General features: G+C 46.6%; 2 protein-coding genes across 5 annotated transcripts in view; both read left to right on the top strand.

The window, feature by feature from the left end:
- The window catches only part of sin3aa (SIN3 transcription regulator family member Aa), a 58789-nt gene extending 54975 nt beyond the window's left edge, over positions 1–3814 (top strand). For all 4 annotated transcript variants that reach the window (XM_007908080.2, XM_007908082.2, XM_007908081.2 and 1 more), the window contains one exon: positions 3297–3814. In XM_007908080.2, coding sequence (XP_007906271.1) covers positions 3297–3527 — 231 coding nt within the window. In that variant the 3' untranslated portion in view covers positions 3528–3814. The remainder of the gene's footprint in view (positions 1–3296) is intronic.
- A 4046-nt stretch (positions 3815–7860) lies between these two features.
- Positions 7861–24793, top strand: part of man2c1 (mannosidase, alpha, class 2C, member 1) — a 63660-nt gene continuing 46727 nt past the window's right edge. Inside the window, exons 1-7 of the mRNA XM_042342993.1 lie at positions 7861–7991; positions 10123–10248; positions 12519–12642; positions 15119–15189; positions 17503–17680; positions 20294–20483; positions 21940–22046. Coding sequence (XP_042198927.1) covers positions 7894–7991; positions 10123–10248; positions 12519–12642; positions 15119–15189; positions 17503–17680; positions 20294–20483; positions 21940–22046 — 894 coding nt within the window. The 5' untranslated portion in view covers positions 7861–7893. The remainder of the gene's footprint in view (positions 7992–10122; positions 10249–12518; positions 12643–15118; positions 15190–17502; positions 17681–20293; positions 20484–21939; positions 22047–24793) is intronic.

Raw genomic sequence — 24793 nt, 5'->3', positions numbered from 1 at the left:
GTCAACTGGCACCGTTCCCAGCCCCTAAAAACAGCTGTCATCACACCTTCCCTGGACCCATCCCTGCTCACTAAATACCGACCTATCTCCAATCTCCCTTTCCTTTCCAAGATCCTTGTTGCTTCCCAGCTTCACTCCTTTTTCTCCTGCCACTCCCTTTACAAACCCCCCCCAATCGGGTTTCCGCCCACAGCACAGAAATAGCCGTGGTCAAGGTGACAAATGGCATTCTGTCTTATCTGTGGCCAGGGCCTCCTCTGTTTCCTGGTCCTCCTTGACCTCTCTGCTGCCTTTGACACTGTGGACCACTCTCTCCTCCTCCACCGCCTCTCCTCTCACCATAACCTTCAAAGTTCTGTCCTTGAATGGTTCAGATCCTATCTCTCACACGAGCTCCACTTAGTCTCCACAAATGGCTTCTCCTCCAGCTCCCACACCGTCTGTGCGGTATTCCTCAGGGCTCTGTCCTCGAAACTCTCCTCTTCAACCTGTGCAATCCTCCCTCTTGTGATATCATCCGCAGACATGGGGTCAACTTCCACATGTATGCGGATGACACCCAACTCTACCTCTCTGCCTCCATCCTTAACCCCAAGACCACTGATGTTCTGACAGAATGTCTCAGATGTTAAGTCCTGGATGAGAGCCAACTTTCTACAGTTGAATGTAAGCAAGACTGAAGCCTTCCTGATTGGTTCGCGCCATCGCCTCCGCAGCTCAGGCACTAGCAGCATCAGCATCCACGGATGCAAACCCCACCTCACCAAGCCAGTCAGGAACCTAGGCGCCTTGTTGGATCCTCAACTTCTCTTCCTCCTCCACATCCGTGCCATGACCCGCTCTACCTTCCCCCAACTCCGCAACATTGCCCGACTCCGTTACTGCCTCACTCCTCAGGCTGCCGAAACCCTCATACACGCATTCGTCACCTCAAGGCTCGACTACGCCAACTCCCTCTTTGTCCGCCTCCCCAACTCTTCTCTCCACAAGTTGCAGATCATCCAGAACTCTGTAACTCGTGTATTCTCCCACACCAGGCTCAGTGACCCCATCACCCCCACCCTCGACCAGCTCCACTGGCTCTCTCAGAGAATCGAGTTCTAAACTCTTCTACTCACGTTCAAGGTCCTCCATGACCTTGCCCCCTCCTAGCCTCTGACCTGCTAACCCCTTATCAACCTATCCACTCCCTCTGCTCAGCAGCCTCCGGTCCGGCCTGCTCCATGTCTCCTGTCCGGCTCGATGGTCGGGCCTTCAGCCTCTCTGTTTTCCCCCCCCCCCCCCTCTGGAACTCCAGCCCACATATCCTTTGCCTCGTTCCCTTCCTTGCCTCAAGACCCTCTTTCGACCATGCCTTCGGCCTCCCTCCTACCCTCTCTGCCCTCCACCCTCCCCGATCCCAACCCCCACCTCCCCTCGGCTCCTAATCCCTCACTATCCAGCACCTTGGGATGTCCTCCTGACATGAAAGGTGCTTTAAAAATGTAATTTTGTATTGTAAACTGTATTGTCGTATTGTGTATCAACCACAATTAACTGGTCAACTCGCACACTGGACACACGATCATCAATGGTCAGTCAGTATGAGATCTTGGAAATTTTTGGTGGGAAGAGGAGCAGAGCGGACATGACAGCTTTTAATGCTGCACACTTAAAATCCAAATCGTGATTGGAGCAGGCACAAAGAGGGCTGGAAAGAAAAACAAAATACCTGAGTTGTATTTGAGAATTGATAGCCACAGGTGCAGAATTGTACAACAATTTAATGTGGAAACATGCTGTCAAAGGCTAGCTATTCAGCCACTAACTGCCCTTGACATGAAAAGCGCTATACCAAATACACAGATTATTGTTGTTAGATATGGATATGATGGACACTGAGCAAGTACTGTACTTGTTTGTAATTCCTAAAGTATTTGTAAAACTCTTTGAGACATTCCTATGAGACAGGTGCATGTAAATCTTTCAGTTTGCATAGTTTTGTGAAGTACTAATGCATATATGGGTGTGAACACAATAAACAACTAAGTGTGTTCTTATAGGAGTAAGGCTGTTAAAAAAGCATTCGGGATACTGGGCTTTATAAATAGGGGCGTAGAATACAAAAGTCATGAAGTTATGATGAACCTTTGTAAACACCAGTTAGGCCTCAGCTCGAGACTGTGCTCAGTTCTGGGCCCCACACTTTGGGAAGGATGTCAAGGCATTGGAGAGGGTGCAAAGGAGATTGACCAGGATGGTACCAGGAATGAGGGGCTTCAGTTATCAGGAGAGGCGAGAGAAGCTCGGATTATTCTCCTTGGAGCAGAGAAGATTAAGAGGATTAAGAGGAGACTCAATAGAAGTTTTCAAAATGATGAGGGGATTCGATAGGGTGAACAAGGAGAAACTATTCCCACTGGCGGGTGGGTCGGTAACCCGAGGGCACCCATTTAAAATAGTTGTTAAAAGAAACAGAAGGGAGGGGAGGAGACATTTCGTCACACAGCGAGTTGTTGGGATCTGGAATGCAGTGCCTGAAAGGCCGGTGAGAACCGATTCAATAACAACTTTTGAAAGAGAAGTAGATAATTATTTGGTGAGGACAAGTTTGCAGGGCTATGGGGGGGGGGGATTGATTTTAAAGCTTTTTTCAAAATGCCGGCACAGACATGATAGGCTGAGTGGCCTCCTTCTGCGCTCTATGATTCTGAGTCCTCATTTGGATAGTTTCTGTAAGTCACCACTCACTAATGAGGTCAAACCAACTCATGTGGTCAAAATTCTTGAATCGTTTTGCTGACCTAGAAAGCATTTTGCAACCAATTTACATTCACATAGCACCTATCATGTAGGGAGGACATCTCGAAGAGCTTCACCAAACTGACTTAATAGCCAGGCGATGGGAGTGTGGTTGGAAAGATAGATGGCATATGCTTGCTACTGAGATGAGGACAGTTGATCCACTAGCTTTCTTTTTAAGCCTTGTTGTGTGCTCCTGTGTAAGAACGACTGTTAGTCAATTGTCGGATCACTTTTCGGGGGTAATAATCCCTTCAAAAAAAACCTAATTTGCTCACTCAATCCACGACTGTTTGTGGGACACTGCTGAGCGCAATTGGCTGCCGTGTTTTGCCCACAAAATTTACAGTCAATTCACTTTACAATATATCCTATGAAGCGCTTTGAGACGTCTCGATGACGTGATAAGGCGCTACATCAGATGCAAGGGTTAATTTTATATAAGGACATGAACATCCGTGGTAGTTATTGTTCTGTGCAGTTTCTCATTTTGTTTCCTTTTTACCCACTTTCAGTCTCACGAGAGGGTCAGCACACGGCTACATCAGCGGTTCCAGGCTTGGGTGGACAAGTGGAGTAAGGAGCACGTGGGCCGGGAGATGGCAGCGGACACAAACAAGTGGCTAATGGGAGAGGGCCTGGATGGCATGCTGCCTTGCACAACCACCTGTCAAACGGAAACCGTGCACTTCATGAAAATCAACAGATACAGGGTGAAATACAGCACTGTATTCAAGGGGCCCTGACTGACAGGCAACACAGGGCCCTCCTCGCTGACTGTGCCCACGATTTTGGCGTCTCATCCAATGCCATACACCAGCTCTACACACAAAACAAAACAGTGACACTGCTATGGTTTGTAAATACTCTGTACATATTGTCGACAGACGTTTTTTAAAAAAAAAGAAACAATCTGCATCAATGTGCTAGCATTACTTACTAGCTTATTGTGTATCATAGTATGAGGTGGCTTGAAGTTAGTTAATATGGAAAAGAAAATGAGGCACCATTATTAAAGTTTTTACCAAAGGGATTTCAGAGTAATTGTAGCTTTCTTTATGTGTGAATTTCTGTTAGTGAAAAGGATATCTCATTAATGTACAGAACACTTCCATCATTAAGTGTCCCTGTGCAGCATGCCATTATTACGTAGTACATTTTGACCTTTTTTTTAAAGAAAGTTTTAATTCAAGTTTGCTCGTCTATAACAACTGGACCAAACTTCATGGGAGACATCATTGGAACTGTCCAATCACCTTTTATTTCTTTGTGGAAACATTGAACTTTTGGTCTGTAAGGCGACCTGTCCTAAGACCTTTTATCTCTGCCATAGTCTTCCAACCACAATTTGCTTCCTGTAGGAAGTCTGGCAGACTAGACTGCTGGTTCCAGTTTTATGCAGTATTTGACCCAATTGATTAGTACAGTAGCTTCAGGTATTAAAGATGTAATGAGCAAGTAAGTGGTTGACTGACTAAAAGGCCTTTACTGATGAGACTGCTGTCTAGCTGGGTTTTGTTCACGTACAGTGTAGTGACCTTTCAGTGTGTTACTGAAGTGTATCTGATTAATGTTTGCTCCCATTTCAGACAGCCCCTAAATTCTGATGGTGCTTTTCTTAGTGTTACAACACAAATGGTTTCAACTATTTAGACTTTTTACTTTATTTTTTTTAAAAAAACTCATCTTTATTGTAGCATTTGAGACCTCAGTGAACAACGCAAAGGGTGCTGTTGGAAGATAGTAAGCCACATTGGGGTTGATTTTAAAATGCTCGCAAGAGGAGGGTAACTGACCTTTTGGGAAGCGAGTGTGAACTTTATGTGGACTGGTTAGATGGTGATTGAGGAGTTGAACCCCACCCCCCCCACCTTGGGTGCCGAACACATGTAGGTTGCTAATGGTAGTGATTTTTTTCATTCTGTCCTTATGGGAGAGTGGAAACATTCACTCGTTGGTGAGCAGTGTGAGCGTATTCCCCCCCCACCACCCACCCACCCCTGCCGCCAAATTGTGGTATGGTTAAAAACTCCCCAAAGTGTCTGCAGCACCAGCTGCTGTATGGGACTGCTGATCATGAGGCCTCTGGAAAGCAGTTTATGCGTTAAAGATTTATTCTTACCCCCCTCCCCCTCTTTTGATGCAAAAGTTTTTACTCATTGAGGTGTGATTTTGTTTAAATGTGTTTCAACGGGTTCCATTTGTATTTCGATAAGACTGAGCAGCAACTGTATTCTTTCTGGGTTTCATTTTATAGCAAAAAAAACTTTAAGTTCATCGAGCTTGTTTTTGTACAACGGTTGATGCACATTAGCCATGGAACTAAATATTCTGTTTGAAAATATGTAATTCGACTATGGGGTCTATTGGCTAGTGATGGGGTCTTAAGCTGGTCTATGAAAGACCGGACATTTGTTACAATCTTTTTTTTTAGATGTAAATCAGCCAAATTATCTTTGTTTTTCACCCGCCCCGTCATTTTCGTGTACCTATCAGCATGAAACATCTGCATTTATTCTTCAGTTTGGCAAATGTTAAAAGGACAAACAAATCGAGGCAAGATTTGGCTAACGGCAGCTGGAAGCCCTGTAATTAGTTTGTACTCATCCTCTCGCCAAACCTCCAACATTGACCTAAAACTGTCTTTTAAACCTTTGCTTCTGTTCAGATGGCCACTTTTCTCACTGACATGGTTCTCAGTCAATATCGGAGACTGATTTGTACAGTTTGTCCCCAGTAACCTAACCTCTCTTTTTCACTTTGTAAAGTTATAAGAGGCAAGGCTTTTCAGCCAGCTTGTACAATGCATATATATTGCTTTTGTATTCTGTACTGTGATCTTTGGCCACCCACGTGTGATTTCTATACAGAAGTTGTAAACTTGACTTGTAGTTCAGTATTTCCATTAAAATATCGCCAGGGCTGAAATCTGGCTGTGTGAAGTGTTTTTGTTTTTTTTGTTAAATTATTCTGTTTTAGTTTGTACTTTGGTTTAAATCTGTAATGGGAATAACTTTAGATCTGAAGCTCAGATGGTTTTTCACAAAGTACTTTGGGTTTTATTATTGAACTAAGTGTACTTCTGAAATGCAGAAACAAAATACAGAGCCACATTACACAAAAGATTCAGTAGCACCATCTCTGCACAGGAATAGCCAGCACGCACTGGCTGCAAAGTTATGGAAAAGTCAGAAGTTGCTGGGAACACTCAGCAGGTCAAGCAACATCTATGGAGGGCAGTTCTGATGAAAGGTCATCGACCTGAAACATTAACTCACTTTCCTCTCTCCGTAGATGCTGCCTGACCTGCTGAGTGTTCCCAACCACTTCTGTTTATTTCCTATTTCCAGTATTGCAGTATTTTGTGTTTTGGTTATGTAAGAACCTTTTTGATCGTGTTTACGGTCACCTTTCCCCCTCCCTCTCCCCTTGGCTCATTGTCAGACTCCTCTACTGTGAAGCGCTCTGGGAGACTACCCCACGTGAAGGGCGCTGTATAAATGCAAGTTGTTGAATCCAGTTCCAGGTGCTGGAAACACTTGAGCAAAATTTCTGTTTTCGCATTCTAGAGGCTAATAATAATCCTTTTATTTAATACAGCGCCTTATCACGTCTTCGAGACATCTCAAAGTGCTTCACAGAATATACTGTAAAGTGAATTGACTATGTTTTGTGGGTGAAACGCAGCAGCCAAATGCACACAGCAGTGTCTCAAACAGTCATGGATTACCCTCGTACTCACCTTCAAAGTCCTCCACTGTCTTGCTCTCTTCCCCACTTGTCCGACCTCCTAATCTCATACCAGCCTGTCCGCTCCCTCCGCTCAGCGGACACCAGCCTGCTTCAGGTCCCCCGCACTCCCAGCCCTACCATTGGCAGGCATTCAGCATCTCTGCCACCCATACTCAATACCTTCCCTTGCTTCTACATGATGTACACTCTTAGTGTCTTGACTCAGGTGCAAATTGGCATTAGTCAAGACACTGGGCAGCCACAAGAGTGTACATCGAGGGCACTGCTGGAACTGGAAGCAGTTAAGACAGCAATGTGTGAGAACAAGGTACCAACAAGCTTCCTACCTGATGGTTAGAATTTACAGTGCAGAAGGAAGCTCAGAAGTAAAAGCTCCTTATCCAGTTTGACCACCTTACCTGCTAAAATATTACCTTATGGGTTAGACGGAGCTAACTGCATTTATATGGGTGACACAAATGGTAGGTAATAATGCCAGCATTTTATTTCAAATGATTACTAAAAGTTTGGTGAAGCGTAAAAACTTGGTGATGCTGACGTGAGTGGATTTGCTCTTCCTGGGAAGGTGGAGAACGGAGCTTTGCTTCAAATTATATTAGAGAAAGAAATTAAAATGTAATATTCTAGGGATTTAAACAGCAGCCAGGTGTTAGACAGACCTGGTGTGGCACCTACCAGAGAACATCCCACAACCACTGCCTTTGGGTTTGCAGATTGAGGAGGTGAATAATTATGAGAGATTCTCACCTGTGTTGCATTCTCATTTTGAGCAGACAATGCTTGGAGAATTTCTGAGCTATAAACTGGCCGTGGTTTACAGCGCAATGTGTAATGTGATGGAGGCGTTTGGACTTTTCATAATAATTTAATTTGATCGATTTATACTTTGGATAAATTGAACAATAGAATTGAATGATTATTATTATTCTTTGATTCTATTATTGAATAAACTCCATGATTTGCATAGTTTATTGATTTATAATAATAATTTGGTCACTCAATCCCCGGCTGTTTGTGGGACACTGCTGTACGCAATTCGCTGCCGCGTTTCGCCCACAACATATACAGTCAGTTCACTTTGCAGTATATTCTGTGAAGCGCTTTGGGACGTCCTCCCGACGTGATAAGGCGTTGTATCAAATGCAAGAATTATTATTATTTGCACAGCAGCGGAGAGAGTGGTCCTGAGTGACCTGCACTTGGCAGCGCACTGACTGAGTGTGAGTGAGTGTCTGAGGTTAATGAGAGGGACGCGCTCTGACTGACTGACTGACTGACAGACACGCGGACTGTTTGTTCCCGGGACAGACGGTCCGGGGTGCGGTGCTCGGGGGGACGGGGAGGTGGCGGACCGCGGTCATGGCGGCCTTTGTAGCAAAGAACCGGCGCACGACGCTGGAGCGCGCCGAGAAGTTCGTCTCGCCGCTCTACTTCACCGACGTCAACCTGCGGGGCCGGTGAGTGTGAATGCCGGGCCGTGGGGCGGGCGGCCCCCGGTGCCGGAGCTCTGGCCCGCGGGCCGCCGGGAACTCAACAGTCTGTAGCCCAAAGGCCACCAGACGAGCCCAAAAAGTAGCCCAATAGTGTGTTGTGTCCAACGTGGGCACCAGAGCCACAGACCAGTGACTTCCCAACTGCGTAAGAAAACTCTTCACAGTGGGGCAGGTTTACAGGTTTATTATTATTATTAATTTAAAATTAAATTAAACTTTTTTTCACGCGCAGCACAACACAAACCCTCTCAATTGGGAGTGAAACCCACCCAATCTGGCCTTGCCGGCCCTCTCCTTCCCCTCTCCTGTCTCCCTGTTACCCCCTCCTCTTCCGCCCTCCCCTCATCACCCTCTCTATCCTCCCCCAGCAGTCATCTGAACCTCCCCCAATCACAGTAGAGTATCGAGCTCTTTATGAAATGAGCCCAGATCATGGCTTTATAATAATAATAATCCTGGCATTTGATATTGCGCCTCATCACGTCTTCGAGACGTCTCAAAGCGCTTTACAGGATACACTGTAAAGTGAATTGATTGTGTACTTTGTTGGCGAAACCCCTATTGGCACCCCAGTTCTGCCCGTTAAAGAAATATTTCCTGTTGTCTGCCCTAACATTGCTCTTTCCAACCCAAACTGTGTGTTCTGTCTCAGTACATTGAAAGTAACAATCCCAAATAAAATTGGTTACTCATTCCACGGCGGTTTTGAGGGACACCACGTGTGCAATTTACCCGCCACAATTTACCCACAAGATGCACAGTCACTGCATTTTACAGTATATCCTGTGAAGTTCTTTGAGACATCTTGATGACGTGATGTCAAATGCAGAGATTATTATTGTTCTGGGTTTTCAATCCCATTTAAAATTTTATATACTTCTATAAGGTCCCTCTAAGATAGCACCTTTCAAGACTGAGGAGACCTAAGGTGCAAACAAAACACAAAATACTGCAGATGCTGGAAATCTGAAACAAAAACAGAGACCTAAGGTGTAGCCTGGCTCAGTTGTAAGTCAGAAGATTCTGGATACAACAGCCATGTTGGGGCTTTGAACTTACAGTCTAGACTGTTGCTTCAGATAAGATTGGTCATTCACTTCATGGCTTGTTTGTGGGACATTGTGTGCAAATTGGCTGACGCATTTACCTACAATTATACGGTCCCCAAATGTTGGCTCTCACTAACCTGACCCTCATCCTCTCTGGTATTTGGGTAAGCAGCATGTGGCCCTCCAGGGAGAAATTGCACATTCCATTTCAGTTATGGAAATTTTCATGTGTAGGTGGGTACATTGGTGGAACTCTTTAGCAAAGTGAGAGTTTCTGTATCTGTCACGGTACTTCAAAAAACTATCTCCAATTCAGATTTTGAGGACCTTCCTCGGAAATACCTGGTGAAACCTCAGGTGGGGTTTGAATTGATTGAATGGATACAAGCAAACAAAGTGTTGGTTTACCAAATCCTGATCGCTGCTTCCTGACCTTGTATATGAAGCACATTCTGTTTGAAGTGCTGTTCTTAAGAGCAGTGTACCAGATTTAAACTGGTTCTTGCTGCTCCTGTCATTATCTATAGGCACATTAAAGGTCCAATACTGCACATTTAAACACAAACCTCACACACAATGCTCCTCGGGTCAGAGTGAGTGACTGGCTTCTCAGCGGCATCTATTGATAACACTTTTCCACCAACATTGAGTAGTTTCTATCTAATGAAACAAGCTGCAGTCTATGATAATAATATTGGCTATGATAATAAATACTATCCCAAGCAGCCTGTGATACTCCAGACATCACCATACTTCAACCTAGACAGTAAATATGCCTGAAGAGAATTCTCAACAAATTGTAACAGTAAGTACTCTTCAGAGACTTGTCTACCGTTTCTTGAGCAGTGCAAGGATTAAAGTGCTTGACACCACATGTTTTGTTTGCCTGTGATAGACTTTGCCCTTGGATATCCAATAGGGTAAGGTCTACTCAGTCCAGGTGAGTTTCCTTGATCATTCCCACAAAGATCAAAGTCGTATTTGATCAGATTGTGTTAATCCGTGGAACTGCAACTAAAGGCTTTGTGGCATTGTGGTTCCTGCAGGCTGTTTGGTGCTCGCTGTCCTGTGGATTCTCTCTCGTATTTCCTGACACCATCACGTATACCATATGAAGAGGCAGTGAAAAGAGACTTCAAAGCTGCTAAAGTTGGAGATTCATTTGGTCCCACGTGAGTACAAAGGCAGGAATGTTCTGAGAAACATCACTCAAATGATTTCAGTGTCCTTCGAAACCCTCGTCCATGTTTTCATCACATCACTCCTCACCTATTCAAACTCCCTCCTCACTGGTCTATCTCCCTAGCTCCACTATCCATAAAATCCAACTGCTCGAAAACTGCCGTCCGTATACTGACTTACTTTAAACTCTGTCCCCCCATCGGCCCAGTTCTCGCCATACTCCACTGGCTCCCTATCACTCACTAAACTCCATACCCCCATCACCGCAGCCCTCCCCAGGCTCCACTGGCTCCCAATCACCAAACAGATCGATTTCAAGATCCTCTCTCATTTTCAAATCGCTTTGTGCCCTCTTACCTATCTCTCCGACCTGCTTTTGTCTGAGCAAAGAAACAATTTAACTCCTAGCTCCCAACAAAATGGCAGGCAATGAATAGACACAAGGTCCTAGTTCTTTTACAAACATCCATTTATTTTAACTATTTCCAGGTAACTTTACTTTTAACACCCAAGCTGATTCCTGAGCTGTCCTTTCTCCCTCACATCCGCACCACAACTGGCACCGCCTTCCATCACCTCCGGAACATCGCCAGACTACGGCACTACCTCACCCCTCACGCGGCTGAAACCCTGGTTCACGCCTTTGTCACCTCAAGGCTGGACTACGGGAACTCTCTCCTCGCAGCCTTCCCGGCCCTCCCTCCACACTGCAGGTCATTCATAACTCTGCAGCTCGTGTACTGTCCCGCACCAGGCTTCGGGACCACATCACTCCCACCCTCGCTCGCCTCCACTGGCTCCCCATCCCCCAGAGGATTGATTTCAAGATCCTCATCCTCACCTACAAGGCCATTCACGGCCTCGCTCCCTCCTACCTCTCCAACCTACTATCCCCCTACCTACCTGCCCGTACCCTCCGTTCCTCTGGCTCTGGTCTGCTCCACGTCCCCCGCCCCAATCGCCCTACCATCGGTGGTCGGGCCTTCAGCCTCTCAGCCCCCAGGCTCTGGAACTCCATCCCCAGTGCCTTCGCCGCTTCCTCCCTTTCCTCCTTCAAGGCCGGTCTCAAAACCTTTCTCTTTGACCGTGCCTTCAGCTCCACTCTCGACTCTCTACCCCCTCCTCGCTCCCTCCCTTCCCTCCCCTCACCCTGACCATTTCCCCCTCCTCGCTCCCTCCCTTCCCTCCCCTCACCCTGACCATTTCCCCCTCCTCGCTCCCTCCCTTCCCTCCCCTCACCCTGACCATTTCCCCCCTGCTCGGGTCATGACCCAACTGTGCAGCGCCTTGGGACGTCCTCCTGACGTGAAAGGCGCTTTATAAATGGAATCTTGTTGTTGTTGTTGTTCCCCTTTTGACGGTATTAGGGTTAGGGTTAATTATTACAGCTGAGTGCGCAATTGGCAGCTTTGTTTCACCCACAAAATATACAGTCAATTCACGTTACAGTATATTCTATGAAGTGCTTTGAGACGTCTCAAAGACGTGATAAGACGCTGTATCAATTGCAAGAATTATTATCATTAATGTAGTTATATTTTGACCTATATTTTCTAGTTCTAGCTGAACATTCTTACTTTACTATTCAACTTAATGTTCAATGTTGAGCGATATCAATAAGTAGCTCAAAATCAGGAGCCTTTACGACAGTCTGATTATTCTTAAAAGCATTTTTTTCTTACCAAATTCGCAATATTTCTCTAACTCTCACTTCTTTGTTTCTGTTCACCTCGTGTTGGCTTTGACTTTCTCCAGTGAGTGAGGTTTATAATTAATTGAGAAGTTGGGATTGTTCTTCTTAGAGCAGAGAAGGTTGAGGGGAGATTTAATAGATGTATTCAAAATTAAGAGGGGTTTTGATAGAGTAGATCGGGAGAAACTGTTTCCTCTGGCGGGTGGGACGTTAACCAGAGATTTAAAATAATTGGCAAAAGAACTAGAGGGGAGATGAGGAGCCTTTTTATCCAGAGAGTTGTCATGATCTGGAATGCACTGCCTGAAAGGGTGGGAACAGATTCAACACCAACTTTCAAAAGGGAATTGCATAGGAACTTGAAAAGGAAAAAATTGCAAAGATTTGGGAAAGAGCGGGGGAGTGGGACTGGTTGGGTCGCTCTTCCAAAAGCAGGCACGATGGGCCGATTGGCCTCCTTCTGTGCAGTGATATTCTATGAAACTGACTTGATTTTCTCTGTTGGCTCCTTCACACAGTTTGGATTATAGTTGTTCCTACAGTTAATCTCTCCACATCGCTCTACAGATGGTGGACGGCCTGGTTCAAGGTAACACTGAACATCCCGAAGGATTGGGAGGGCAGCGAGGTGCACTTTGTGTGGGAGAGCGAGGGTGAAGGGCTGATATGGAGGAACAACACTCCGATACAGGTATGTTATTGTAAACTTCCAGGCCAATCTGAATTACCAGTTCATATTAGAATGTAACACTCCGAGCTGATGTAGAAGGACACTATATGAATGCAAGTTGTTGAATGTATATTTCACCCAGGAAAACGAGTGCATTATTTTCCATTAAAAAAAATTCTCTCGTCTGTCCACAGCTCAGTGGGGTCAGTGGATAACACGAGCCTTGCAGACTGGGGCAGACTTTGAGTGGTTGATCAGAGCCGGGCTTACAGTTAGTATCAGCTCCCCTTGTTAGACGGGAAAATCAGCCACAGCATCAGCTTCACTCCCCGAGGCCAAACAGCAGAGACGTGGAGCTGAGCTAAGGCTCTCACAGGAGTTATTGTGAGGTAATGGTGGGTGGAACAAACAACAACAACAAATGAGATTTACACAGCGCTTTTCACGTCAGGAGGACGTCCCAAGGTGCTGGGGATCCAGTCAGGGATTTGGATCCAAGCAGGGGTTGGAATCAGGGGGGATGGAGGGCAGAGAGGGTGGAGGTAGGAGGGTGACCGAAAGTGTAGTGGAAGAGGAGGATCTCGAGACGTGCCTTGAAGGAGGCAAGGGAGGGAACGAAGCAAAGGAGCTGTGGGATGGAGTTCCAAAGGGTGGGGGCAGAGAGGCTGAGGGCTGGGCGATGGTGGATCAGGCCGGAGCCTGCTGAGGAGAGGGAGCGAGCAGGTTGATGTGGGGTCAGCAGGTCACAGAGGTTCGACTAAGCACAGTCGAACATGGAGGGCCTTGAAGACGAGGATGAGGATTTTAAACTCTATCCTCTGGGGGATGGGGAGCCACTGGAGCCGGGCGAAGGTGGGTGTGAAACCATACTCCCAGCGAAGGATAAAGGGGTCAGATTGTTTAAGGCAGCGTCCTGGGCCTGACTGGGGTGCAAGTCTCCAGGATTTGTACCCTTTGTCACAAAACTTACCCCCCCACCTCCCCGCCACTCTCCTGGCCAACCTCCCCCGGCACCCCTCACTACCTCACTAGACACACTCACCCTAACACTTGGAGGGAGACGAGTACAACAACAACTTGCACTTATTTAGCGCCCTTCATGCAGGGCAGCGTCTCAGAGCGCTTAACAGTGGTGGAGCCTGACTAGAGCCGAAGGGAGAGGGGAGGTGGCCGTAAGTATGGTCGAACAGGAACGTTTTCAGGTGGGACTCGAAAGAGGGGAGAGGGGGCAGGCGGAGGGATTGAGGCAGAGTGTTCAGAGTTTCGGGGTGTAGTGGCCAAAAGCGCGGCCTCCGATGGTGGGGCGGAGGATGTGAGGGTCGAGCGGAGGCACTGGGTGGTGGATTGGGGAGTGAGAGGGTCGGAGAGGTAGGGAGGTGTCAGGGAGTGAATGGATTTGAACACGAGTGAGAGGATCTTGAAGTCAATCTGTTTGGTGATGGGGAGCCAGTGGAGCCTGGGCCAGAACTGGTGAGATGTGGGTAGGGAGTTTGGTTCGGGTCAGTATGTGGGCGGCAGAGTCTGAATGAGCTGATCTTGTGAATGTGGAGTCCTGTAGCTCAGTGGTTAGAGCACTCGCTTTGCAAGTGAGAGACCTGAGTTCAATTCCCGGCAGTTCAGGGCGAAACCTCGGGCAAGTTTCCTTACTCCACACAGAGCCTAATAATAATCCCTCCAAAACCAAAAACAATAATAAATTGGTCATTTTCAATCTACGACTGTTTGTGGGACATTGCTGTGCGCAATTGGCTGCCGCGTTCGCCCACAAATATACAGTCAATTCACTTTACAGTGTGTTCTGTGAAGCGCTTTGAGACGTCCTCCCGACGTGAAAAGCGCTATATCAAATGCAAGGATTATTATTATTATAATAATGGTGGAGCTGGGGAGACCGGCGAGGAGTGAGTTGGAGTAATCCAGGCGGAGGTGACGAACGCATGCACCAGGGTTTCGGCTGCATTTGGGGTAATATACAGTCAGAGGCGGGCAATGTGGCGGAGATGGAAGAAGCTGGTCCTGGTCAGGAACCGGATGTGGGGAGAAGGACAGCTGGGGGTCGACCCAGATGCCTAGATTGCGCACTGGTTCGGTGAGTCTGAGGGAGAGCCCAGGGAGGTTGAGGAGTTCAGATCTGCAGAAGAATATAACTGATTACAATTACTCAACAAATATTGTGCCCACCCATTAATTCTTACCAAGCCAAATAAAGACAAATGTATTTGGCATGTAAGAGTTTCGCCCACAAAATATACAGCCACTCCACTTTACAGTATATTCTGTGAAGCGCTTTGAGACGTCTTGAAGACATGATAAGGCGATATATCAAATGTAAGGATTATTATTATATAAATTCCACACAATTAAATAGTTTTTTGAGGATACGTAAGACTTTTTTGCAGGCTCAGCGTTTAGAACATTCTGGCTGAAGGGGATTTTCTCACTTTAAAATATTTAGTGTTTCGGTTTTTTGAAGATAAATTTTGAATTGCTGCTTTAGGGCCTGACAACAGAAGGGGAGAAGACGAGCTACATCCTGACAGACAATCTGACCCAGGAGGAGCCGCACAGGTCAGTCACATCATTCAGCTCCAGTCTCTCCTCTCTAGCTCAACTAGACTTACATAACCAGCTGATAAGTTTCATCATAAAGTGGCTGGGTATGTGTCCACAAAGTCCTGTTACTCCCTGTTACAAAACAGTGATATGAGATTACAGAGGAGCTGAAGCTAGCTGTCAGAGATACATTTCACCTCCTCACTGACTCCATGTTACAGAAGATGTGGCACTGAATATGGTAACGGATCATTATCTGCCATGAAAATGCTGGCGCTCACACACTCACACACACACCCATCCTCTGGACGGCTAAATACAGTTAAACACTTGTACTGAATACAATGAAGTAACTTCTAAATACAATTCTCATCATTCTTACAAGTTTCTGTTGTTGGTCAGTGCTCTGTAGGAAAAGAACACATGGGGGTAACAGGACTTTGTTGACACCCTGTACTTTACTGATGTCTCTGAGCTGTGGAGTCCTTCTCTTATCCTTGTTTATTCCTACATTGACACCTCTGCCCCTCCTGTTTCTAGGGTTTGTTCAGCTACACGGTGTCTCTCCGACCTACTATCCCCCTACCTACCTGCCCGTACCCTCCGTTCCTCTGGCTCCGGTCTGCTCCACGTCCCCCGCCCCAACCGCCCTACCATCGGTGGTCGGGCCTTCAGCCTCTCAGCCCCCAGGCTCTGGAACTCCATCCCCCAGTGCCTTCACCGCTTCCTCCCTTTCCTCCTTCAAGGCCGGTCTCAAAACCTTTCTCTTTGACCGAGCCTTCAGCTCCCCTCTCGACTCTCTTCCCCCTCCTCGCTCCCTCCCTTCCCTCCCCTCACCCTGACCATTTCCCCCCTGCTCGGGTCATGACCCAACTGTGCAGCGCCTTGGGACGTCCTCCTGACGTGAAAGGCGCTTTATAAATGGAATCTTGTTGTTGTTGTTGTTGTTGTCTTGGCCATGTGAGTGTAAGGCATTGGCATTCCTTACTGGTTTAGAAGCTCAGGTTCAATTAGACTGGTATTGGCTGCTGGCTTTGATAAATCACTGCCTTGTTAGAGTGTGGATCTACTAGGAAGCTTGGTCACTATTTACTCGGGCTCACTAACTAACCAGCAGTTTGATACACCTGGTCTCCGGCACTGACTGACCAAAATAGGACAACTTTCTTGGTTAGCCGGTTGCTGCTGAAGTGAGGAGCTGCATGTTGTGTGTGTGCAGTATATGTGGGAAGCAGTGTTGCCAGCTCCACTGGCTCCCAATCACCAAACAGATCGATTTCAAGATCCTCTCACTCATTTTCAAATCCCTTTGTGCCCTCGCACCTCCCTCCCTCTCCAATCTGCTCACCCCCGGCTCCACCACCTGCTGCCTCCGGGCTTCTGTTTGTCCTTTGTTCCCCCCGCTCCACCATCGGTGGCCATGCCTTCAGCCACTGCGCCCCGAAACTCTTGACACTCTCTCCCTCGATCCCCCCAGCTTGCCCACTCATTCCCCACCTTCAAATCCCGCCTAAAGACCTTTTTGATCGTGCCTCCAGTCACCTCCCCCCTCCCTCTCCCCCACTCAGGGTTAGACTCCCTCACTGTGAAGCGCTCCAGGACACTACCCCGAGTGAAGGGCGCTGTGTATAATGCAAGTTGTTGTTGTTAACGTAACTCTGTGAAGGAAGTTAGCGCTACTTCACACACACGACGCAGCAGCTTCTCAGTGACCCAGAAGCAGCCATTTGTTTGTTTCTTATTTACATAGCCGCTGAGCTGCTCCATATGGACCTGTCCGCTCCCTCCACTCAGCAGGCTCTGGCCTGTTCCGCGGCCCCTGCCCAGCTCACCACATCATCGGTGATCAGGCCTTCAGCCTCTCTGTCTCCACCCTCTAGAACTCCATCCTACAGACCCTTAGCCTCACCCCCTCCTTTGCCTTCTTCAAGGCACATCTCAAGACCTTCCTCTTCGATTGTGCCTTTGGTCACCCTTCCCTCCCTGACCGCCACCCCTCCTGATCTCAACCTCCTGCTCGGATCCAAATCCTTGACTGTCCAGCGCCATGGGATGTGAAAGGCACTGTGCAAATGTAATTTGTTGTTGAGACATTTGGGCCCAGCCAAAAAGCTTTCCCTGGTCATTCACACACAAGTTACGCTGCTAACAGTCATGTGGAAAAGTATTCCTTGTCCTTGAAGCTTGAGTTTGAATCCTATTTGAAAAGGGGAATTGATGTGCTGGAGTTTCCTGGCAGAGTTGGATGGTGGTAAATTACGTTTGTTTGTTGGGGTAAGAACAGAAAATATGGGGAAAAATGACACTGTTTTGTTTTCTCCTTTGGAGCCTGGAGCTGTATGTGGAGCTGGCCTGCAATGGATTGTTTGGAGCAGGTCAGGGCACAACGATCTCCCCGCCAGACCCTGACCGTAAATTCACTCTCCACAAGGCCGAGCTGGTCGTCTTCAACAGAGGAGCTTATGAACTGCTGGTCGACTTTGAGATCCTCACCGATATGACGAAGGTAAGATGAAATAATAATAATCATCCTGGCATTTGATATGGCGCCTTCTCACGTCATCGAAACTTCTCAAAGTGCTTCACACAATATTGCACAATAAAGTCAGTTAACTATGCATTTTGTGGGTGAAACGCGGCAGCCAATTGTGCCCAACAGCGTCCCACAAACAGTCGTGGATTGAGTGCCCAAATTTAATTTTTTTTTTGGAAGGATTTATTATTACCCCTGGAAATCGATCCATCAATCAACTAACAACCGGGTTCCTACTTACTACTAAGTACACAGAGGCATGTTGAGTAAGGAAATTTGCCCAAGGTTTTGCCCTGTCCGGTAATGAAACCCGGGTCCTCTCGCTTGCGAGGCGAGTGCTCGAACCACTGAACTACGGGACTACAAAAATTTCTCTTTGTTCACCCATAGTGACTATGGTGATTATTGACAAGAGAACAGAAACATTGAAGCTATCAGCCTGGTTTAGTCAGTAGCACACTCGCCTCTATGTCAGGAGTTCTGGGCTCAAGCCCCATGTCAAGACTTTGAGCTCATAGTCTAGGCTGACGCTCCAGTGCAGTGCTGGTGGGGGGGCCTGCATTGTCGGAGGTGCCGTTCTGTGAGATGTCCTCCTAACATGAAAGGCAGAGTTGTATGGTGTACATTTGTTTGTTGGGGTAAGAACAGAAAATATGAGAGATATAATCCTTACATCTTGTGTAAAGGATTATTTATTTTTTAATAAAAAAGGAGTAAGTCGTTCTCACATATACAACCAGAGGACACAGCCTGCAGTTGAAAGGAGGTAAATTCAGAACAAATCTGGGTAAACATTATTTGAGTGAGCAACTAGTAAAAGTATGGACCAGGCTCCCGAGGGAGACAGACGGTGGAAGCAGAAAATGTTATTTGTTTCAAGAACAAATGAGATTGATTTCTGCTGGAAAATAATATCTGGGGAAACAGTGTATAGTTTGGGACATAACATGTCAGTGACTGCCAGGATGGTGGAGGATGAAATAGATGGACCTTGGTCTTCTCTCGCCAGCAAATTCTTATGTAAAGGTTAAAGCTTTTCACTACCTGCAGTTTTCACTGCTCTTAAACTTAATATTGCGCATTGCTTGACCCTACTGGTGGGCACCGGCACCCGGGGTGGGGGTAGGGGGGCTGGGAGCTGAAGGGTTGGGAGGGGAAAGATAATCAAAAGCGCAGTCAAAAGAGATGGGTGTTGAGACGGACCTTGAACAAGGCAAAAGAGGGAAAGAGTCAGAATGACTCCGGAATGGAGTTCGACAGGTCGGGGTCGGGATCAATTTATACTATTTAAAATAAAATGCGGTGTTATTTGGGGCTGAGCACGAAATAATTAAATCACCCTCTGTTCCCCAGAGTATAATTCCTTTCCATAATTCTGTTTTGGGGTTTTGTTAAGTTAGATTCGTCACGTTGATCAGCCTGAAAATGCATTGAAAATACAGCCTAAAATTGTAAGTTATAAAACCTGTGTGTATTAGCCTGTATATATTTGCCTCTGTAGGTTAATATTCCTCGTCAGCCCCTGATATTGTGTTCTGCTGCTTGTCAGGGTGATGCACTTGGGCAATGCTGACTCCAACTGAGCCACAAAATAAATCTGCTTGGATGTGGTGAAATGGTCAGATTGTTTCTTTAACTAACCGGAAGCTTTATACCCACTGTTAAAAGTATGGCGTTTTACTGTGGAAAATCACTTAATAAAAAATGAAATATTGAAGTGAGCAGGCAGAAAACATTCTCATACTTATCCCCACAACATTGGAAGGAAACCAAATGATTATATATTAATAATCCTTGAATTTGATGTAGCGCCTTATCACGTCATTGAGACGTCTCAAAGCTTCACAAATTGTGTTGCAAAGTGAGTTGACTGTATTTTGTGGGCAAAACGCAGGAACCACAAACAGTAAGGAAGTAAATGACCAAATTATTATTTTTTTGTGGTGGAGGGATTATTATCCCCAGAAAGCGATCTGTCAATTGACTAAAAACCGGGTTTTTACTTACTGCTAGATAAACAGAGGCGTGTGGAGTAAGGAAACTTGCCTAAGATTTCACCCTGGCCGGGAATTGAACCCGGGTCCTGTCTTGCCAGGCGAGTGCTCTAACCAGCTACAGGACGCCTGGGTGAAACCTCCAAATGGGAAGGAGTATTAGCTCAGGACACTGAGGCATTGTGAGGTTTTTAGAAGTAATGTTTGTTTTTTTATTTTAAGATTCTGAAGGGAATAGATTATGTAGACCATGATAAGTTGGTTTGTCTTGTACTGAATAGTAGAACCAGAGGACACGGCCTGTGATTGAAGGGGGTAAATTCAGAACAAAACTGCAGAAAAACTACTTGAGTGATTGAGTCGTAAACTTATAGAACAGACTTCGTAGGGAGACAGACGGTGAAAGCAGAAAGTGGTTTGTTTCAAGAACAAACTAGATAGGTTTCAGCTAGAAAATATTCGGGATACAGTATATAGTTTGGGACACGACATGTCAGTGACTGCCAGGATGGTGGAGGGGAACTAATTAGATGGACCTGGGTCTTCTCTCACCAGCAAATTCTTATGTTCTTGTGCTTGTGACCACTTGCAGCTCCTCGGACCCGAGGACCAGCGGAGTTACCAGGCGCTGTACACAGCCAACCAGATGGTGAACGCTTGCGATGTGACGAAGCCCAGCACCTTCCCCCAAGCCCACATTATGGCCAGGACTTTCTTCCATCAGCGGAACGGGGAGAGCCAGCACACTGTGCACGCCATGGGGCACTGCCACATCGACACAGGTCTGACAGTACTGCCTGAAACCACAGGCTATAGTTAAATAGACAGTAACCATCACAAGGCATTTCATGAAAGGGGAGAATCTTTCTTTACAGAGAGTTGTCACAGTCTGGAATGCGCTGCCTTAAAGGGTGGAAACAGATTCAATAACAACTTTCAAAAGGGAATTGGAGAGGAACTTGAAAAGGAATGATTTGCAAGGATTTGGGGAAAGAGTGGGGGAGTGGGGCTGATTGGGTCACTCTTCCAAACAGCCGGCACAGGCGCGATGGGCTGAAATGGGCTCCTTCTGTGCTGTAATATTCTATGATTCTATGATCTAATCCAGGAATTGAGATGATGTACATGAACATGTGAAGCTTGTAATCTAATTGAACGGTTGAATTTATATGCAGATTCCTGATTACTGGAATTCAGTTACAGGTTATGATGGGATTGAAAGGCATAGATCATCGCTGCTCTCGCTCCTCCCTATCTCTTGTGATCTACCAAACGTCACCAATCTGTCCGCTCCCTCTGCTGTGCAGGCTCCGGCCTGCTCCATGTTCCCGCCTGCCCGCGCCACCATCGATGGTCGGGCCTTCAGCATTTCTGCACCCACCTTCTGGAACTCCAACCCGAAATCCCTCTGTTTGCCCCGTCCCTCAAGGCCCGTCTCAAGACCTTCTTTGACTATGCCTTCGGTCATCTTCCCTTACTCTCCTATTTACATTGGGTAACTTTACTACGCTTTGTGCTTCCCCCACATCATAAGTGTATTTCTTTTAATACTATTTTAGAACAAAATCAAACAAACAAGGTTACATTTGTATAGCGCTTTCACGTCATTTGCTTAAAGGACATCGCAAATCGCTGGTTAGTCAAGAGTTTGCACCCTTGATTGAAGATAAAAATGAACAAGCACAGGAGCAACCGCATCCCAAAAATGAAGGCATTAAAATAATAAATTATAACAGGTATAAAGAGATGCTCGCATCTCCGGGTTGACGATGTAGATGGGAGGAGATCTAGGTTTTAAGCCAATTTGCATTCAAGTCAGGCGCTTAATAATGCGGTCGGCCTGTATGTAGTGAGTTTAAACAGTTCATTTTACAGCACTGAGAAGAGAACTATTTTATAGCACTGAGGAGAGAACAGTCTGCACACTCAGCACATCTCCAGGTGTCTGAGCCAAGCAGGTCGTAACAAGTGTTCCAAATTTGGTCATTTTGAAACTGATGTTTGGATATTGAGATCTGGAAGTCTCTGGATGTTAGGAGACGGTCTGGACTATTGGGGAAAACTGATTAAGAACCAGTTGTGATAATCTGTAAAATGCTTAATAAACAGAAATACTACCCCTCATGAAGGGCACGATATCAATGCAAAATACAACACTTTACAGACACTCCTCACTTTGCTGAATTCATGTGATTAAACCAAAGCAGTGTGATATGAGCTGTAACATCTCTTTACCAGCTTGGCTGTGGCCGTATGAGGAGACTATTCGCAAGTGTGCCCGCAGTTGGATATCTACTGTGCGTCTGATGGAGAAAAACCCGAGCTTCACTTTCACCTGCTCACAGGTAAGCTACAATATGTGTAGTTCTTCGGGAGAGGGAATACTTCACCTTTTTTAGTTCATCGGTTGTGTCGGCCTGGCTCAATTGAGAGCACTCTCGTCTCTTAATACTTATTATTATTATATAACCGTCTGAGAGGGTTATATAATAATAATCCTTACATTTGATATAGCGCCTTATCAGGTCCCAAAGTGCTTCACAGAATATACTGTAAAGTGAATTGACTGTATATTTTGTGGGCGAAAGGTGACAGCCAATTGGGCACAGCAGCGTCCCACAAACAATCATGGATTAAGTGAACAAATTATTATGATTTGTTTATTTTTGAAGGGATTATTATCCCCGAAAAAGCAATCTGCCAATCAACTAAATACTGGGTTTCTATTTACTGCAAGGTAACTAGAGACATGTGGAGTAAGGAAAATTGCCATGCCTGGGAATCAAAACCAGGTTTTCTCGCTTGCGAGGCAAATGCTCTAACCATTACGATACAGAACTCCCATCTATCTTATGGGTTCAAGCCCCAAGTCGGGACTTTAAAGTCGCAGTCTAGGCTGACTAGGGGTTCCAATCCGTATGATTTTGGTGTCCTGAAATCCCCGGATTTATACAACAGACAAGGAGAGATGGGCAGAGATCCAGGGATTTGGGGATTGTATCAAAAAATATCAAAAACAGCAGCAATTGCTTTCTGTCCATCACTGTGTTGCTGTCCCCCCCACTCCTCCCATTTCTCCCCCCCACTTCCCTCCCACTCCCATGCACACACATACAAACCTCTCAGTAGGTTCTCTCTGTTAGTGAGTTCATCTGTTTCGCTGCCGCTGTATCATTTCTCGCTCTGTGTGTCACTGCCTCTCTCTCTCTTATTTGACATTCTTTCACAGGCGCAGACACCATACAAGAATCCACATTCCCCCTCACTGAGCCATTCTGGAACCTTGGGGTCTTGTTTGACCCTCAACTGTCCTTTTACCCACATCTGTGCCATGACTCGCTCTGCCTTCCCCACCTCCGCAACATCGCCCGGCTCTGCCACTGTCTCACACCCCAGACCACCAAGACCCTCAGACACACCTTCATTACATCCAGGCTCGACTACTGTTGTCGGCCTCCCCAACTCCTCCCTCCGTAGGCTGCAAATCATCCAGAACTGTGCAGCCCGTGTCCTCTCCCCCACCAGCCTCCGTGACCCTATCACCCCCATCCTCGCCCGACTCCACTGGCTTCCCATCACACAGGATACAGTTCAAGATCCTGGTCCTCACCTTCAAAGCCCTCTATGGCTTTGCTCCCACCCCCCCCCACCTCTGCCACCTCCAAACCCCCTACCAACCTTCCCACTTGCTCTTCAGCAGGCTCCGGCTTGCTTCACATCCCCCACCTTGTCTACCCCCACCGTGGGCGGGCGGGCCTTCTGCCACTCTGCCCCCACCCTCTGGAACTCCCATCTCGCAGTCCCTCTGGCTCGTCCCCTCCCTTGCCCATCTCAAGACCCTCCTCTTCAACCGTGCCTTTGGTCACCCTCCTCCCTCCCCCCCTCATGCTTTCCACCCTCTCTGATCCTGACCCCAAGCTCGGGTCCGAAACACTGATTGTCCAGTGCCTTGGGACGTCCTCCTGACGTGAAGGCCCTATTACAAAAAATTAGCTCTGTAATTTTGTTGTTGTTTCTCCCTCTCAGCTTATATGTGTCACTGACCCTCGTTCAGTTTCTCTGTGAACCTCTGTCTATCGCTCTGTCTCCTTTTGTATCTTTCACTGTCAGTCCTTCTTGTATTATGTTCCCCTTTTATTAATATAGTTATATTTTATTATATCTAAGAGGTGAGTGAGTGGGCTGGCTCCCATTCCCACTGCTATCGATTGCTCTCGCCAAATGAAAATATATAAACTCTCCCACTGTGATTTTTACAGTCTCAGCTTCAGAAGAAATAAGACAGCAACAATCACACTTTGCTGGTGCCTCCGTCTAACATTGGGAACTCCTGTGAACCATGGACCCTGTGGTCCACTGTTTTCGCCCCAACCTGTTGTGTATGGGCCCAGTGTATATGTTCACAGGAGGGGAGGTCAGTCTGCAGTGTGTGGTATTCCCATTGCAGTGATTTACAGATATACAGTAGGTCCAGGACTTGTATTGCTGCCGCAGTATTTGATGGTTACCACCAGGTGGCGGTGTATCTCATGCTGTGGTGGATTGATCCCGCGGTGGCTTCAGGTCCCCACGAGGCGGTCCTGTGCAGCGCAGCCGCGGGGACTTGGCCAGAAACAAATATCATGTTGTGATTTCTGACCTAAGCTCCACAATTGTGCAAGAGCACTTATCACCACCAACTTATTGCCAGGCAAACGTGGGCATTGGATTACAATAATGCTTACATCTGGTATCGTGCCTTTCACACCAGGGGATATAGCTTCACCATAATTGGCAAAAGAACCAGAGAGGAGATGAGGATTTAATAGAAATGTTCAAAATTACGAAGGGTTTTGATAGAGTAGATCAGGAGAAACTATTTCCTCTGGCGGGTGTGTCGGTAACCAGGAGACATAGGTTTAAGATAATTGGCAAAAGAACCAGAAAGGAGATCAAGAGAAATATTTTTTTTACCCACAGAGTTGTCACGGTCTGGAATGCCCTGCCTGAAAGGGTGGAAACAGATTCAATAATAACTTTCAAAAGGGAATTGGAGAGGAACTTGAAAAGGAAAAAAATGCAAGGAGTTGGGGAAAGAGCGGGGGAGTGGGAC

Source organism: Callorhinchus milii, unplaced genomic scaffold (assembly GCF_018977255.1).
Source record: "Callorhinchus milii isolate IMCB2004 unplaced genomic scaffold, IMCB_Cmil_1.0 Scaffold22, whole genome shotgun sequence".
Taxonomy (NCBI): Eukaryota; Metazoa; Chordata; class Chondrichthyes; order Chimaeriformes; family Callorhinchidae; genus Callorhinchus; species Callorhinchus milii.
This window is presented reverse-complemented; position numbering and strand designations above follow the sequence as displayed.